Genomic DNA, 18,993 nt, shown 5'->3' with positions numbered 1-18,993 from the left:
AATGACTACATGTGAACGTTTTCATTTAATTTCATTAAAGTTTAACGACTTATGTAATTGTTATAAAGGTTAAATTGCTTTGTCTCGTTCATTCTAACGAACTTAAGAGTTCCAACGAACTCGCGTGACAAACAATATATTTTTTTAATGATATATATTTTAATATTCGACTTAACTCCAGACCCGAATAAAATTTAGCTTAGATAATATGAGTCTAAAACATCTGGAATTAATTAACGGTTTTGCGGAACGGTTTGAAACATTTAATTAGTTTCACCTCCAAGTTTATATATAATTATGATTTAAGGTTGTTAATACAGATTTGCATAATATGTAACTTAAAATATCTTCATACATAAGAAGACATAATAAGTTTTTAACAGCTATATTATAAGTAGAGCTTTCAATTAAGCCAGAAACGGAAGTGGGTCGGCCGCTAAAAGTGCTTTATTGAACTTTAAAGTCTTGGAAGTTGTGCAACGATTTTTTTTCTAGGGAATATTACATTCTTTATTAGTTTCTTGTTCACTAACAACCTGACCCCGACTTTGTGTTCATTTTATATATATTTTTAATTAAGGCTTTATTAATAATATTTATATAAGCTTGATTAAATATATTTTAATTAGAATTAAAATATAATTATAACTCCTAATCGGTATGAAAAAACATACTGCTTAACATGCCTAAAGAAACAATTCTAAATTTGGATAGGCTTTGAATTAAAATCTAAAATTTACAACAGCTTTATACTTTGAATACTCACTTCATACATCGCAAATAAGGAAACACATCTATTGGTAGTATAGAATACATACTGCGATGAAAAGGGACTAAACTTTCCAAAAAATTTCTTTACGAGGCTCGGATATGTTAGTGTAATTTAAAAATAAAAGGACTGGAAAGCAAGGTTACTTGGCTTTACGTTTTCAAAGGTTATAAATACAAATATACGTTTGACGCAGTTACACGTTGTGTTGAGTGCGTCATAAAATTTAATGCACTCGAGAATGTGGTATTGTATTTTTAAATTATCTTATTTTTCATCTTTGTTGGTTTTTCAATTTTATGTCTTACATGAGTATCCTATACAAACACGAAGGTATGCACCTACGCATTGATGATGCCTGACCATAGTATTTAAGTTTTTATTTAAAGTGGTACACTGAAATTTTCTTGCTTTATTTTTTTCAGTCGCGATCTTCTGAAGGTCATGTTAGTAGTGCCGGACAACTGTTTCCACTCGCCTGTGTACGGCAAGCCTCTGGGCCAGGGTAGACAGTAAGATCTGTAAGCGCCTTCACTTGATCGGTCCAGCAAGTAGGCCAGCCACTTTAAGCTTTTCTTAACTTTCTGGCGTGTTATATGTCCAAAAAACTCAGACTACGTTGGTAACAAAGTGACAAAAGACGATTACTTACCTGTAGCCGTCTTATTATGGACACGTTTGTATCCTTAGCTGTCCCGAGAATCCTTAGCATCCGCCTCCAACCTCACATTTCCAGAGCATCTATTTTTTTCTCTTTTATTTTCATAGATAGATATAAAAGATGGTCCTTGCTTTATATGCATCGCATAATTTTTGTCTATTGACCAATCACAGACTAGCGAGAATACATTCCATTTGACATTTTAATGCAAAGCAATAAGTGCCATCATCCGTCGTGTAAGTTTCAGAATTCTATTTTCAAAATTTATAATTTAAAATCGTTAATTCTAAAGGCCAGGGTATGTTTTTATTTAAAAATAAACTTTACGCTTATAGGTAAAATATTAATGCGTAGAATTTCCAATGCAGGATTGAGAATTAGCTTTATTAATTAGCCTTACTATTCGAGATAGACGAATAAATCGTTTTGTTAAATTCGCCGATAACATTTTATTGACAGTTTAAAAACTCCGGAACGACTTCATAGAAATAATTGTTTCGTCTGGCAAACAAACATTGCTCAGGTACATGAATCAGTATCGTAAAAAATTGTAAACAAAATGTGAGGGAGTTATTTCTGTCGGAATTTTCATTAAAGTGTTGTAATAAATTATTCAGTTTTTAATGCAGTGATGAAATTTTTGTTATGTCGAGTTTAAGGTGAACATTCTTTAACTGTTTTTAATTTTTAAAGCGGTTTCATTTGTGAATTTAAAATAAAATATGATTTATTGCGATGACTTGTAATTAGCGGAGCGTTTCTAAATTTGATACCCGGCGAAATAATAGTTTAAGTGGGCCGGTATTTGATTCAAATTTGTTGCAAATTTGTTGTTTGATACTGTTTTGATATTAAGATAGAAAGTAAAAAAAGACAATAACATTCAAATTCTACTAGTTGCGGTAGACATATACATAACATACATAAGGTCCTTTTCATTTCCATGAGTTCTTTAATTTTTAATTTATGTAAATAAGACAATTAAATATATAAAGTAAGTTGAAGCTATTTCTCTTTCTAAATACAAAATCGTATGTTATTAATATAATAAAAGTAAATTGAATAAGAACAGCCGTAGCTACATATGAAAAATAGTAAATTTAAACATCAATTTAATACCTTTTTAAGCTACAAAGTTGGTTAAAACAGTCAGTAGAATAAATTAGTTACAACAGTTGTATGAGAATTGTTGTAGTTACACAAAGGTCAAACAACGCGTGGTTTGCGTGTTTAGATTGTTCGAGTTGAACAAACGGGCTTGTGACTGTGTTTATATTAATTACATATATTTAACTGTTATAATTAGGGGGTAACTAGTTACCAATAATTTCACTTGCTGTTCGTTTAACAAAATTCTTATTATTGTTTGTTTTATTAACTCTATTTGTATAAAAATGGAATAGAAACCTAAATGAAATGAAGTAGTTTTTACTGATAATAATAATAATCAATGACTACAACTTCTTTAGGTCTGGGCCTCAGATTTATGAATCTGTTTCAATAAATTTTCGATACGATTCAATGACCAAAAAGCAATTTTGGCGCATTTAAAAAAAAAATTGGGTACCTCACGAGCTCACTGAAAGAAACCGTATGAAACCAAATAATGTACACATTTGTGATTCTGTATTACGACGTAATGAAGCCGAACCAGTTTTGAAGAAGCTGATAACTGGTGATGAAAATTGGATCACGTAGACCGGTCAGGCTTCACAGACTGTGAACCCTGACCCCGGAACCCGGGTTAACGCGCAACAAGGTGATGCTGTGTGTGTGGTGGGATTGGAAGGGCATTATTAATTATGAGCTATTACCACTACTCTAATGCGAACAACGGATAAGATTAAAGCAAAAAGTTGAGAGAAAGCGTGCGGAAATAATCTCAAAAGGGGTGTGGTTTTTCATTAGTATAACGCTAAACCTCACATCTTTAGCCTCTCAGAAAAAATTGAGACAGCTTGGCTGGGAGGTGTTAATGCATCCGCCGTATAGTCCTGACCTTGCACCTTCAGATTTCCATCTGTTTCGGTCTCTTCGGAATTCTTTAGACAGTGTCAACATCACGAGAGGACTGCCAAAACCATTGTCGCGAAGAAGCCCCAAACAATTCTATAGCAATGGGATCATGTCCGTACCTACAAGATGGCAAAAAGTTATGGAACAAAATGGTACCTACATACTTTAGTTAAATGTAAATAAACTATAATAAAAAGATTGTGAATTTTCTTAAAAAATGCGAAGAAACTTTGTCCCCAACCTATGATATATGCGTTGTTTAATTACGACATCTGTTTTTAATGCAGCTTTTTTCCCACTGAAGTATTTCCAAAACAATTCGACTTAGGGTCAAGAAAAGCGCGTACCAATTACTAAAAGACCGGCAACGCAACTTGCGAGCCTAAAGACAATGTGAGTGTCTTATTGCTTAACCTAAGATGTGCCTCCTGCCCGTTTGCCAGCTCCCCCCTCCCCGTTATACAAAAAAAATACAGTATAGATAGATAGTTTCCAACTATACATAACTTATATCGTAAAGAATCTACGAAATTAACCAAATACCGTATATAGAATATAGATTTCTAATACCAAATATGGTTCAATGAAATATTAAATGTGAATATTTCGGACAAAAGGATAATAGGTATCGCGAGATAGGGTTACCAGTATTATTTCCCTGTTTTGGATATTTAAAAGGGACGTACAAGCTATTGTATCGGTCGGGCTGGGCAAAAACAACAACCTGCCATGTGTCATTCAGAGTCCACCCTTTTTAAAATTATTCAGAACATTTAGAGATTTCGTACGAATACTTTCCTCATTCGATATCGAGTTAGGGAGCCCCATATTTCTAGTTTTTATGTAAAATTTACAACCCTAACTTGTACCTTGTTTAGCTTCAGATTTCTGTAAGGTTTCTTGATAATTTTCTTATGGCCAATATGTACATGACTTTGAATTTTGGGTGTACCACAAAGAATGGTTCGGTGGCCGTCGATACACAATCTTATACTAGAATAATAAGTCCTGAGTACATACCTCGTCACAATATCTTCTTACCAGGAAGAAAGGCACACAATATTATGAGCCGTAAGGATTTGGAGAAATTCTATTAGTTTGGGAACAAAGAGAGGTTAGACTGATGCTATACCTTGTGATACCTTGCCTCACGATAGTTCTCAAAAACGCACTAAACACTCACAATACAATTCTAAATAGTGGACGTAACTATTATCAATTATAATAAACAAAATAAAAAATTTGTCTCACGTAACCCGAGTAAATCTCAACAATGACTCAACTAATAAATGTGACGTTTGGCCGAGAAAATATATTTGGGATCAAAAATTCTTAAATTGAAATTATGTATTTCGAACATTGCTAGAATTTCTTGCAATAGCTAGAAGGATTTGGAAACAAAATCTATACATATACCCAGAGTTTGAATGTACGTCTTACGTAAGACCACTCCGTTCTTTCTATGTAAAAATTAAAAACATCAGTCAGTGATCTCGGACCCTTAAACGTTTTCATTATAACAATTTGCAACTGAAACAGTTAATTAACATTCGTTTTCATTTTCATAAAGGTTGAATTTAGATTGTTTAAGCATTCATTTCTTTGTTCCCCATTTTGTTTTTGTTTCTATTTGATTTTCAAATAATATTAAATATATATTATTAACTTCTTCTATTATGACTAGGTTACGCATAAGTGAGTGAGTCATTTACGAATTACAAATACTTACTAAAAGGTTGACTTAACTCATCAAGTGCTAAGTAAAAAATCATCACTGCAGGACTAACAAAGCCACATCATTGCAGTCTCCCAGGTTCCTCCACGTAAGTTTCAAGTGGACTAAACCTTGCTGAACTCTATCTGATCCTTGATATTTTAGTGTTTTGAGGATTAACTTTTATAGATGACGATATGTACTAGTCACCCCAAAGTTATTGAAGCCGCTAGATAGTTTAAGAGAGGAGAATGTTTAATATTCCCAATTGTACTTTGACACTCTAATTAAATTAAAAATACATTATTATTTATGTTTTTGCACCCAGTTTTTGCTCCCGGTTATGAGCTCCGCCTTCTTATTTATTGAATAGATATTTAGGCGCAGACAAGTCTAGGTAACCTCAAGAATTGGCACGGAATGCATATTATGGCGCGACTGTGAATCACACTTAGACTGCCAATGTGTTATCGATTCAAACGAGAGTGCACACAAGATTACCGTGTTTTCCCTTTTCAGCCTTGTTCATTCTGACACTTAACGTCACTTAACTTTTTCAGTACATTAACGAAATGCAGTGCAACGAAATTTTAATTATAACAAACGAAATTTCATCAAATTATGACAAAAGCAGGATCACTGATTTACATTTATGTATTTAATCAACTACTATTTTAAGCTTTAAGCTATTCTAATAAACTACTGTGTGTACTATGCATATATTCGAAAGTACGTACCATGTGTGTGTGTTTGTCGGCTGCTTGTTTGTGAGTTTGAGAATTTGTAATTTTTTTTATAGCATAGTCATTTATATAAAATACGTTCGCCAACAGGCATTACAATAAAATCTTAGAAACAAACAACAATAACAAAACAATTCCACAGGCAAACACAGCCTGCTTTATACTAAATACTATTAGTAAGAAAAAAAATGCCTTTAACTGTAAATATTTGGAATTAACTCTGCGATTCGTTTAAGAGTGGTGAAAGAGGTCCATTTCAAGGGGAATATTTATTAACTAACTTACATCCTAGGAATAGGAGAGTCATAACCTCGGATGGTTCTAAGAAAGAGAATGGCAAAAGAATATATATAGCATATGTATTATTCAATATTTCCGTAACTAACGTATCGCGTGATTGACAAACATTATCACGTTCTTTTGTATCTTGACTTAATAGGGAATATTATTTAAGAATATGAGAATGAAATCCATAGCAAATGAAAACAAAATACGATAAAGCTTCTGTCTAAAAATCTAAAAGCAAAGTTATAATTGACGAAAGAAATCTTTTGCCTTTTCGTCTTCAGGTAATTAGGATATGTAGGTCAAGTTTGCGACAGTTTCGTAACAACGTCAAAATATATGCGTTATTTAGTAATTTATTATTTTGTTTTGACAAGCTTAGAAAGAATCATTTGATTAATGAAGACAAGATATTCGTATCTTAATATGTTTTTAAACTGCTGTTTCGACGTTAATTTTCTTTCGAATTCTTTCATCTAAATTAATCTTAGAATAAAAATAATTCAGTGACAATAGAACCCTTTGATCATACAATAGCGATATAAATGTAAAGAATTCGCCGCTTTTTCTTTATAAATAGTATGGAGAACCGAATTCCATTACCTAAGAATACCAGTATTTCTATGTTATTACATACTTCTCAGCCTGTTTTGTAAATAATATATTTATACAATACCGAATAGTATTTAAAATAACGAGTGGCGCTACAATCTTTTTAGGTCTAATGTGCAAGTGATCAGACTTCTGTGTCTGATGCCGACTATTCTGTTCTAAAGCATGTCGGTTTCGTTACGATGTTTTCCAAACTAGTGTTATATCTGCACATAGAGAGTTTATTTGCAGAGCTGGAGATTGAGAGATCCTCCTGAGATCATCCACGGATAAGAGTCATACGCGTAAAGCCACTATGCCAAAAATATTCTAATAATAGGAATTATAAAATATTTACTAAGAATGTTTGACCAACGGGTACCCTGGGACCTATATCAAAACTTATATACCTGTTAGACTGTAGTTAAGTTTAACAATCAATTATGCGAAACACCGTACCGTAAGGGTAATCGCAGATACGCTCGGGGTGTTTACGTAACTTAATTATGAACTAGTCGACTAATTGCCCTTTAACCTTTACAGGCTATTTCTAGCCTTTAAGGAATAATTTCATGCGCAATATTATTCCTTTTTTCCTTTTAAAAACCTTACTTAACATAAAATATTTTTTAAATCAAAACGCCAATGAAATGGTATGCAGAATAAACAATAACTATCTTTATCAATAAATATCTCTCGACATCATTATAACGTATAATGATTGAGTGAGTCAGTGAGTGAGCAGAGTGAGTTCACAGTAGCGTTCTTGTGTATTTCAGGTACATATATAGATATTCATATATACAAAAAAGCAATACTAATTGCTTTAAAAAATGTTACTCTGTATTGTTATTTTTTTATTCACTTAGAGTACTGAGCTAATACGATAATGACGAAAAAACGAAATACATATATATATGTGTGTGTATTTTTTAAATATCCAATACGAAAAATTAATTCAATTCTAAGAAAAACACTAGGTTACGTTACAATCACCGTATGAGTAACATGGAGTTTCGCGTCTACATATCCTAAACGTTTTATTCGCAACGTAGTCAATACTTTTTAATTTCGCTTATAAGACTTTATTGTGTACTCATGATTCTCCTATGTTTTATTTGCGATATAAGGAAACACATGTAACATCAACGAATTGACAAATGCGGTTGGAATTCTCGTATCTTTGTCCTTTGGGCAGTCTAATTTTTTTATAAGAAGTGGCGGAGCTCCACCTGATGTTATTATGTGACAGTGATAATATTGACACTCACTCAGAGGGCTCGCAAGGAGTGCCTGCCTTACAAGAATTGGTACGCGCTTTTCTTGAAGGACCCTTAGTCGAATTGATTCGGAAACACTTCAGTTGCGGGTTCCATATAGAGGTGGTGCACAAAAGCTACCTTAAAAACGCTAAGTTATTGAACGACGGACGTTGAGGTGACACGGGTTATAGATTTATGTACATGTTTCGCCTTCTGAAGGAAACAGGACGATACTTATTCAAATAAACTTACTACGAAATATCTCTAACAATACAGTTGTAAGAAAAGAAAAGTTTTCATAAAAAAACAAATATTTTTCGAGAGCGTTCAACAACCTTTCTTGAAATCGATTCACGACAAATTGTCTTTTCTCAACAGCAACGACTATAAATAGATAAAATAAAGTAAGCGCGTGACACAGAATTAATGAGATATCTAACCCAGAGCAAACATACTAAATATGAGATATTACGGATGACAAACTTAAATTTATACTTGTAAATCTGTAGACTGGGTAGAATTATTAAGAAGCATATAACCAAGAAAATATTCCCAAGAAGTTAATATATTTCGTTGAGAGTAAAAGGTGGATTTAATTATAGAGAGTTTACAAGCTGAAGACGGTTGACCCGAAAGAAGCAGAGACAGATGGTAGTGCTTCTGGATGTATTTATTTTCTTTATCATTTTTCACTAGCCTTCTGTGCCTTTTAACCCCTTTTTGAATCTAATATATACCACTTTCCTCAGAATGTTCCTCACAAAACACACAAATTTACAGAAAAAGAAGAATATGTTTAATACGATAACTATTAAGTAAAACATGTAAACAAGAAAAAATGTTATAGGTTAATGCCTCAGAGACTCAAGGCCTGAAAAAAGTCGTTAAATTTCAACATAAGTAACCAATATTATGTTATTAACGCCTCCTAAATGTTTCCACTGAAACTCAATTTTAAAAGTATTTTTACTGAATACGAAAATAATATTAGTCATTCAAATTGCTGTAGTGTGTGTAGTAGTGAGTCAGTATAATCGCGTAAACATATAATAAAGCATATATAACTTGCCCAATAGTATATTGAGTGATTATGGGTTTTCAAACATCTAGAAAAACTTCTTCAGGTCTCAAAACCTTCAAACGAGTAATTTTCATGACTTTTTACCTAAGAGCGTTCTTCCTGCAAATCTAGTTGGTAGATGTGTTTAGGACGAATTATACAGGTAGGTACTAAGCAATAGATCAAAATATACATTTAAAAAACTTAAGTTCCTAGTTCTATAAACGGTGAAAAATAGGATTTACCTAAAAACTACTGAAAAGGCATTGACCTAGATAACCGCATAACTGTCCCAAACCCAACATTAATATCAAAGGCTGGCAACTGATCAACACTCTCCAAACATAATAAACGACTAACAAATTGCCTATTTTAATATAATTAAATGTTATGAATCTGTATAAAATATTTTTGTTAAAAGTTCCATTTTCTGTCTCCCGTGGGTAACGTAAGTTTTTGTCAGGAAAGGTATATGAGGGTTTAAAAAAACAGACAGTTATGGGAATGCAATATTTTAAAAATGGAAACAGTGCCTTCTTAGACAATTCTTTAGAAATATATTTTTAAAAAATCAAATGTAAGAAGACTCTGAGTCGAATCGCAGATGCAAGTATAGTACGTACATGCGTAATTTACGTTATAGTTTAGTTCGTGTTATATTTTGCATTTGTTTTGTGAAAGGCAACAGTGCATTGACATTCTAATTTCATTGTCATTATTGAAAAAGGGGATAAAACTATATATTATACCCATCGGTCAAATGTCTTCTATTACGACGTAGATATTGTACTATGTATTATTTATTGCTATGAAAAGATGTTTAATTTAAATTTGCGTTTGCCGCCATGTTTCCTTTTTTACTACCAAAAACTTCGTTCACAAGGAATTGAAAAGCCTGCCGGAGAGTTCCTTTTCACTTTTTTTTTCGATACGTTCCTAGGTGTGCAGCTACCTGTAGGAATAAATATATTTTGATTTGATTTATCTTTGTAAGTATTTAATTGCAAATATATAAATGAGGGTATCAAAGTATCAAAGAGGTATCAAAGAGGGTATCAGAAGATATTGCAATCTACGAGAAAGAATGGCACATATACTGTGAAATATCACGTCTTTATGACTGACCTAGAAATGCTTTTGAAAAACATCCATCTTATGTTATTACAATTATCCGATAAATACTTATTAAAAGTTAACCGTTTCGGTAATGTAAGAAGTATTGAACTATATAAAACGTTTGGTAGTACTCAGGTGGGATAGTTCGGTTAAAATTTGAATTACAACGACATGCTTTCACTGCCATATGATACTTATAATAGAATATTAACTATAATTTAACGGCTATAGCAATACTATTAGAGCTGGCAGCATTTTCTCGTTGTATGACGATAACAAGCAGTGCAAAAAGCGAAATCTGTCTTTTTTTAATTTACTAAATTAATATAAAATGTTTTGAGATAACTATTGCAACTGTCATTTGTCATCAATCAAGATTTTTTTAAAACCATGGAAAAGCCTAAAAATAATGTTACATTTCTAATGATAAAATTTATTTAAAAAGGCTTTAAAAAGAGTGGCGGAGAGTTTATTGCCAGTTCTTCTCGTCCGTTCTACGCCCTTGCTTTGAGAGCTAGCAGTAAATGTAAAATTAGAAGCATTTAGTATGTATTTCTTTATTGACGTTCATAAGTGTACATTATGATACCTAAATGAATAAATGATTAGTTAATCATTATTTTGATGTATTGATTTTTAATTTTTTGGATTTTTTTAAAACAGTCAAATATCCCGGCGAAACCATAATTAGCTGATCAATGGAACACCTCTCTGAAGAAAATTATCTATAAAACAGATTACGACATTTATTATTCATATTTTCTTAGACTTCTTAAAATAGTGCTATCTCCTTTTGAATGTTGGCGATAATCATGGTTACTTTAACTTTGGAATCCGCACTTCTGAACAATGACTTGGTAACCAAACTAACGTCTAAGATTTTTGAACCATGACGTGCTTATGCGGCCAGGTCTCCTTCTACCTACCACTTTGCCTTTTATGATTTTCTTAGACATAAAAATATTCAATATTAGAAAATTAAAATTCAAAACATAAAATAATTAAGTAGCTAAGGTTTGAAATATTTCATCAAATATGTTCTGAAAGGACCGACTGAAGAGTATTTTATATAAAAGGCTTTACTTAATCCTACTAACATGGTACATACGAGAGCTTATATGGCTCGTATTGAAGCGACTGAATTCATTTTAAGATGATATTAAACTTTTATTCATGTACACACACATAGACTTATTTATGATTTATATTCATAACATATTGTCATTTCTAGCAGAAATTATGTACGCGTATGACTAAAACGTCAATCAGACTTAAAAGTCTCACGAGTTCGAACATTTTTTTCTATTATAAAAATTAATAATACCTACCTGTTTATTATTATTATCTTCAAAAATTTACAGTTAAGAGGGGTTCCTCCATTACCCACTGATCAGAACCCCTTCACAGGTAAAGGTCTCCATGGCTTTCTTTCTCCATTCGCCTCGGCCCTCGCCCTTGGGGGAGGATGGATAGGATTCTTTCCATATTGTCTTTAAAGCCTACCTTTTATCTGTGCATCTTGTTATATGCACATATTATTATTAATGGGAGCATTACCACTTCTGTTGTAAGGCATCTACAAGTTCATATTATTTTTGTCGAGACGAGTTTGAGAGATACGGGTAGAATATGAATAAAGAGGATTATTTTGGAATTTTGGAAATAACCTTACTTAGAGTATCTTGTTAGTCAAAAACACAGTTAAAAGAGCCTTTTTATAACTTTCAGAAAGGTCCATTAGGGGTCATTTACGAATTTCAAACGTTTGGGTTTCCTTAAATTCAAGATAAATGGCCAGGAAGCTTTTGTGTACGTTACGTTGTGTTTTAAACATGCTTTTCTCGTAAAATATATAGCCCAATTGTTAAGGTAAAGATTATCTACACAAAGATTAGTTAATATAATCATAACGGTACTTAAAAGCTAGGTTTGACTCTCGTACGTCAAAAATGTATTTAAATTTGACATAGGAGCCGTTGTTCCAGCTTGTTTCTATCTTACCCTGATTTGCCCTTACAGTCTTTTTAAAGAAGAATTTGATATGAATTGATTGATAACTTATCAACCTTTATGTTTAATCACAAGCAAAAAATGGTAATTTAACCTTATACTGTGTTAATTTATCGCTAATTTAGTAACAAATTCTTGAATATACCTAACTATATTTTAATTATTCAATTTATTTATTCAATGAACATCTTAAAAACCTTAAAAATCAAAAGTGCAGTGACTGTATTGTTTATTACGCCAGTACATACGAATAGAATTTCTTGATATTCCCGTATTTCACGACCAAAAATAATTATACCACATTTTATTTTATCTACAATTGATGATATTTTATAGTGACTTATCATTTTGTAGCTCATGCAAGGGGTTTTTTTGTTTATTTCTAACATGTTTTAAACTCAAAGCTTTAAAGTCTAGATCAAAAAGCACAATAAGCACGGAACCAGACAACCATTGGCCGATACAACGAAGCACAAATCCCTTTTCCATATCCGAATGTTTTCATTAATGTAACAAAAGGGATGGTTGAAAAATGTCATTGACACGATTCTTTTGATTTGACACAACTTCGGCCAAAATGTGAACCGAAATATTTTTTGCTGGGCAAATATTATTTGCATAAATGGAACAAAAGGATTGTATGATCTTCCGTAAGTAAACACAAGAGTACAACCCTGAGGTGAAAAAAATTGTAAAAATAAAAAAAATTTAGATACTGTGCGAAAAATATCTTAATATCCGAAGAATCAGTAGAACGTTTATACTGAACACTCTTTGAACAAAGAAGGTACAATTGTTAACCTGTTTATAAAAATACTACGTATTAATTATAAATGACGATTATCTGTAATAAAATTATCTGCAGAACAAAATTTCGCATCAATACGCAACCAATCCGGGCGTTTATTAATATTTAAGCAGAATCAATTTATGGAGGGAAATCCTTGGCGGCCATGACAGTTTAATATATAAACGTGGCGACAGGTGGCAGTTTGGAATTACAATCTTCTTCTTCACAGCTTTTACTATTTACAGATTTCTGCCTCACTATAATACAGAAAAATAGACAATACACCTTAGCAGAAAATTATATCGCAATATAGCCGGTTTTTTGACAATACACACATAAAATTTTCAAATTGTAGACTATTATAATTTACAAAACAAACTTACCCAAGTGTAGTCATGGTGACAATGGTGTACCAAAAAGCAGCAGGAATGGAAGTGAAGTTGGTATCTTGTTCATTCTTTTCAGCGTAGAACATAACAGTCGCAAAAATAATTATGGCCATCGCCAGGGAAAAGACCAGAAATCCCAGCTCACTGGCGCATGACTTCAAAGTATAACCCAAGATACGTAATCCCTGCGAATGCCTTGAAAACTTGAAGATTCTGAACACTCTAAACACTCTCAAGGTCACAAAGGCTCCTGACACATCATCGTTGTCAGTAATCCCCAATCCAATATAATATGGCAAAATTGCCACCACATCAATGATCGACATCACCGATCTAACGAATTTGCATCTATCTGGCGCTGCGAAGAGCCTCAACAAATATTCAGCAGTGAAAATCATGACACAGGCTGTGTCTAAACAAAAGAATACTATCTTATATCTCTCTCCACAAGGTAAGGTCCCTGCGCGACCTGGCCGATGTCCGCAGGGAACTGTTTCAACTACGTTTGCCATAACTGAGACGGCAATGAAAAATCCGGTAACATAGTAAAATACTAGAGCAGCAGTTGATGTGTGTGGGTTCTCGAACGCCCTCCACATCTTTTGCCGCAAATCTGTAAGCTGTGGCAGACTCTGGTCGCCAGCTTCACTGAGCTTGTCATCCATAAGACGCTCAGCATTCTCTCGTTTCCTATCTCTATAGTCTTCATAGCAACAATCACCAATAACATCGGGCAAAATGCCGAAAAACGCTAACTCTTCATCATAACCCGTTAAGCACTCATGTTTTGGATAATGTAGCTTTCCTGTTCTGTAGTAATTGAGTATGTGTCTGAATATATCAGGGTCTCTATCAAAGAAGTACTCTCGGCTGTCTTCATCATAGAAGAACTCTCTTTCAGAGGAGCCAAGAAGTGAGTCTGGATATTTTTCCAAGGTGTTTCTCCAGGTTTCAAACCGTCGTCCAGAGACATTAATTAGAAGCTTTTCATCCTCAGCACGGCGCCTATCTTTGGGCACCGGCGGGGGGGGAAGGGGGTGTGTGGCTATAGGGACCCAGCCGATGGCCGCGGCGCGCGCGAAAGGCAGCCATGCGGCGACGGACGCCATCACGTGCTTTCGGCGCCACCGTCGCCGCTCTACTGGCTCGTGCCCCCCTCGTGGCGCTATTTCGGGAGCCCGCCCAGATGAGCAAGTGTTGCTAGTATGTGGATATTCGAAATCGCCAATATTATATTAAAATAATACAATTATTTTGAAAAAGTATTGTTTCATTACAGACATACGATTTGTAACTATATAAAACCTACTTTTGTCAACTTACTAATATAACTAAAAAACCAAAGCAAGCTGTTATGTTAAAAAGACAATCGAGTCCGTAAAAGTTATGCCCATTTAAAATAAAGACATGCAACCATCAATAAGAAATCAGTAGGTTTGATTTTGGTTGTTTTAAATAGAAACAAGTGTAACATTGTTTATAATTTTCATACTAAATATTCCTTTGACAAGTAAGAAATTTCAACCACTAGCAACTCTACCCGGGCACCGACATAAACACGCATGTGCAAGCCGTGACGTCACAGTCAATAAATTGATTTTCATCCGTCCATCCTTCTTACACGCCTATTAATCGCGAATGCTCTATCTCTATCACACATCTTTAAGCTTAAGCGACCTTTTGTATGTTTTTCACTTTAAAATATTTTTTTTTAAAAGCGCTATTGTCTCTGCTAAAGGCTTTACGTCGAAGGTACTCTTAATTCTTAAGCGAGGTTGTGTTTTCTTGGCCCGTTTATTTGAAGTAGGTCGACAGCATAGGGGTGGCATAATGTTGAAAATTGATTGCACTAATGACCGGCTTGAGAGTTATTACGTTCTTTCAATTGCATCGATTAGAATTAGGGCACCAGTTTTCTCTTTTATCTCTCTCCTTAAGAGAGCATTAACTTTCAAGATTTAATCATTCATAAAAGTTTAGTATTTTTAAACCGTAAAGCAATGGAGGACATGGTTTCAAGTAAAAATAAACGAGAGATTTGTTATCGTTGCACGATATCACCCCCGTAGATAGGTAACGCATATGCCATTTTACCAGGAGGTCCTGGGTTATATTCTAAATAATTTTTTGAGAAAAACAAATGCTTATTGTAAGCCACCGTAGAGCAGTCGTTCATCATAAAGCCGTGGCACAACCCTTTAGGGCTTGTACTACAGATTTGTTGCATATTTGTTTTCATTAACTTTCTGCGGCTGAACCGTCGTTTAATGGGCATGAGATGACCGTTTCATCGCAATGTTTTCCTTTATTGAACGAGTAAGTGCACTTCGTAAACATCCCATATAAAAGGATCTATTGTCGCTCAGACCAACAACATAATATATCCATTGCCATTCTCATTTCGATCTAAGGACAGAAATATGTATAGGTATATAACATTCGTTATTTTTTTTTAATAATTAAAATATTTGCCAGTTTGTCTGTTATGGTGAAACACATTATTATTGCGTTTAAAATTTAAAATTTCATATTTTTTTAATTGCAAGCGATTTATCGCTTTATTTACGCCCTATATTACTATAAATTGAACCCCTATGCAGTACTTGAAGTATATTAAATTTATGAATAACACATATTTCTCTGATCAAACACGAGATGGCGCTATAATCAAGACTTTAGAAAATGTTAATTAACGTGTTCATCTAACGAATATGATATATAAATAAGGATATTCGTAACACTGAACCCACTCGCAATAGAAAAGAAGAAATCCTGTAGAGTATCCTGTCCTTAACGGACACAGTGCAAATCGTTACAGACCTACGCTAACAAGTACAATATTTTAGTATATATATAATATTTAAACTCAGTTAAAGTTCAGAATCAGGAATAGACTCACTTAAAAAACCCAGTATTCACAGTGTAATTAGTTTTTTCTTTAAAAATACAGGTAGACTGCAGTACAACTCTCGGCAAAGCCTTTATTGTCGTTAAATATTATCTAAGAGTAAGATACGTCATACGCCAATGAGTTTGATAACGTTCTGCCCCTATTGGGGACCCCGGGGGCCTTGAAGATGCGGTCTTATTCATAGTTTAAGTGGGCTGACACTGGCTGAATATGAATAACAATTTATTTTTTAATACAGTTACTCAAAAAGTGGCGTATTGCAGGGAAGTAAAGCGTTCGGGATGTCGGGTTTTACATACTCAAGCTTTTCCTTTACCTTTTCCGAAATCGTGCGTTCTCTATCCCAACTGTCAAAATAATGTCTATTAAAAAGGAAAAACCAACCACGAAGTCTTTACTACAAAAATTTCATAGAAGTTTTTTGATTGACGCAAATATTTCTAAAAAGTAGCTACTAATTTGTTTCAATAATAGATTAAATGATTTGATTCAATGAGTTAGGTTAGGTTTCATTTTATTTCATCTCATTAAATTTGCCTACCGAGAATGGGTGAAGAAAACAAAAAAAATATTGTATGGTTGGCGCCATTTTCTAAAAGTGTTCTTTGCGAGTTTAGTTGTGTTTTGCACAAAATGAGTAATTTCGACGATATTTTATTTGAATTAACACCACCCGAACTCAGTATAATTGCACAAAATGCTTCGGAGAACATTTTATTGGAAATGTCAAAAAGTCGCTACATATCTATATCTACATACGTCGAATTTATTGCGTGGAGGGAAGAGAAAAAAGAAAAAAGTTTTATTGAATTGCTTCATTTGCTTTTTCGCAACTGTTCAAAAATAATTGTTCAGTACACGTGCGGAACCGTCATTGCAACTTGTTCAGACTGTCAACCCTCACCTTCGGCTGTGTTTGGGCTTGGGTAGACATTTGTCGGAACTCTTTGCAATGACAGGCTTTCCGCACTCGTAATGAAATATACTATTTTACTAGGCTTAAATTAGACGTACGGTGGCATGTAGGACTTTATTATGTTTCTAGTATTATTAAATATATTAGTGGATCGCTGAGTAGACATGATAGGTAAGGTCTACATGCCCGTTTTTTGTATTGCCATTTATTTAAATCAGTACGGAGGAACAGTCACCTTAACACGTAATGCTAGTAGGAGTAATTGTAATTTTATTTATTATATTTTAGTGTATTACCATTCAATAAAGATAACAATAATAAATGCCTGGTGGGTGTTAGGCGCTCACACCTCGCGCTATGTGGCAGTATGTCTGTTCCGGTTATCATAACGGATTTTATGATGTGGCTTTTCGATTTACCACATTAATATTGATAAGAACGCAATGGCGCTACAACGATACATGGGTTTTGCCGTGAGATTCTTGATCCCTTTCTATTTTTTTAGATACAAATATGTTTCTGGGTTTGAGACAGCCAGTTTCCTCACAATGTTTTCAATAACCGTTCTACGGTTGTTGATTTAGAATTAATTTAACTTCTTTTCTGACGTTCATATGTATACTTGTTTAGCTATACGAATAAAGTTATGTTAAGTTCGAGTTTGAAAGGACCTCCATATAGTTACGTATTCCATTGAATTTTAGTATAGAAGAAATGGGAAGAAAAGAGAGTTCACTTTATAAAATGTACATTTATTCTTACACCAATTACGTACTATTTACAAATGGAATGGAAAGCGTTCTATGTATATTCACTCATCCACATATTTAAATTACTACAGGACATCATATCTGTCAAAAATAAATAGAATTTCTCAATAGAGTGTATCAAGCCTGGGATGTTACGTCTTCCGAGTTCTTAGTTAAGTTACATCGTGGACACATTTTATTAAAACGATTGTAATTGCACAAAATTTACAGTTTATAATAATAATAAATTATTCTTTTGACTAGAAAAGTACAATATGTATTTAAAAATTATAAATCAGTCCAAACAGAAGTTATTGTGTACAATAAAATGCAGTTAATACACGATTTGAAATATTCTTACATTTGATAAAATTTTAATCATAATCATACCTAATAGTAATGAAGTTGCAAAACCTGTCACAGTTGTCCTGATTAGACAAAAGGACGCTAAAACACGCGCGTACATCTCGGTAATTGATAGCAGTTACTTAGTATAATATATATTTTGATGAAGTATTTGTTTAGTTAAATGCCTTGTGCGCCTTGGAATGATTCAGAATTTAATACATATAATAAAACATTACATAGGATATTAAACTGTTAGTATGTATACATACGATACGCTGGAGGAACAGCCGGCCAAATAACGAATTGTTTTATGGTTTATGTATTACAAATATTACGAAAATATCGTACATTAACTCATAGATTTACTTAAATTTAAAGAAATTGCACATTTCTTTGGTACATACTGAGCTGTATGAATTGCAAATGCGTAAAAATACTATGAATAAAATAAATAACTTATTATACAAATAACATTAAAATTTATTTAACTAATCTTAAATAAGCATTAAATAAACAAAATTATCCTTAATCTACTATGCTTTACGAAGTCTTCGTGTTATTGTTACAAATTCTACTCCATTTCTTTAAAAACGGAGAATTTTTTATTCTCAATAAATAAAAACTTTGTTTAAGGTTTATTTTTCAGTTGTTTTTTCGCTTCCA

General features: G+C 33.2%; 1 protein-coding gene across 4 annotated transcripts in view; it reads right to left on the bottom strand.

The window, feature by feature from the left end:
• Positions 1 to 14,530, bottom strand: part of LOC123715195 (potassium voltage-gated channel protein Shal) — a 55,140-nt gene extending 40,610 nt beyond the window's left edge. For all 4 annotated transcript variants that reach the window (XM_045670104.1, XM_045670107.1, XM_045670105.1 and 1 more), the window contains exon 1: positions 13,401 to 14,530. In XM_045670104.1, the coding sequence (XP_045526060.1) occupies positions 13,401 to 14,515 (1,115 nt within the window). In that variant the 5' untranslated portion in view covers positions 14,516 to 14,530. The remainder of the gene's footprint in view (positions 1 to 13,400) is intronic.
• Between the last annotated feature and the right edge of the window lie 4,463 nt (positions 14,531 to 18,993).

Source organism: Pieris brassicae, chromosome 10 (genome assembly GCF_905147105.1).
Source record: "Pieris brassicae chromosome 10, ilPieBrab1.1, whole genome shotgun sequence".
Lineage (NCBI taxonomy): Eukaryota > Metazoa > Arthropoda > Insecta > Lepidoptera > Pieridae > Pieris > Pieris brassicae.
Note: the sequence above shows the minus strand (reverse complement) of the source record. Positions and strands in the feature narration are given on the sequence as shown.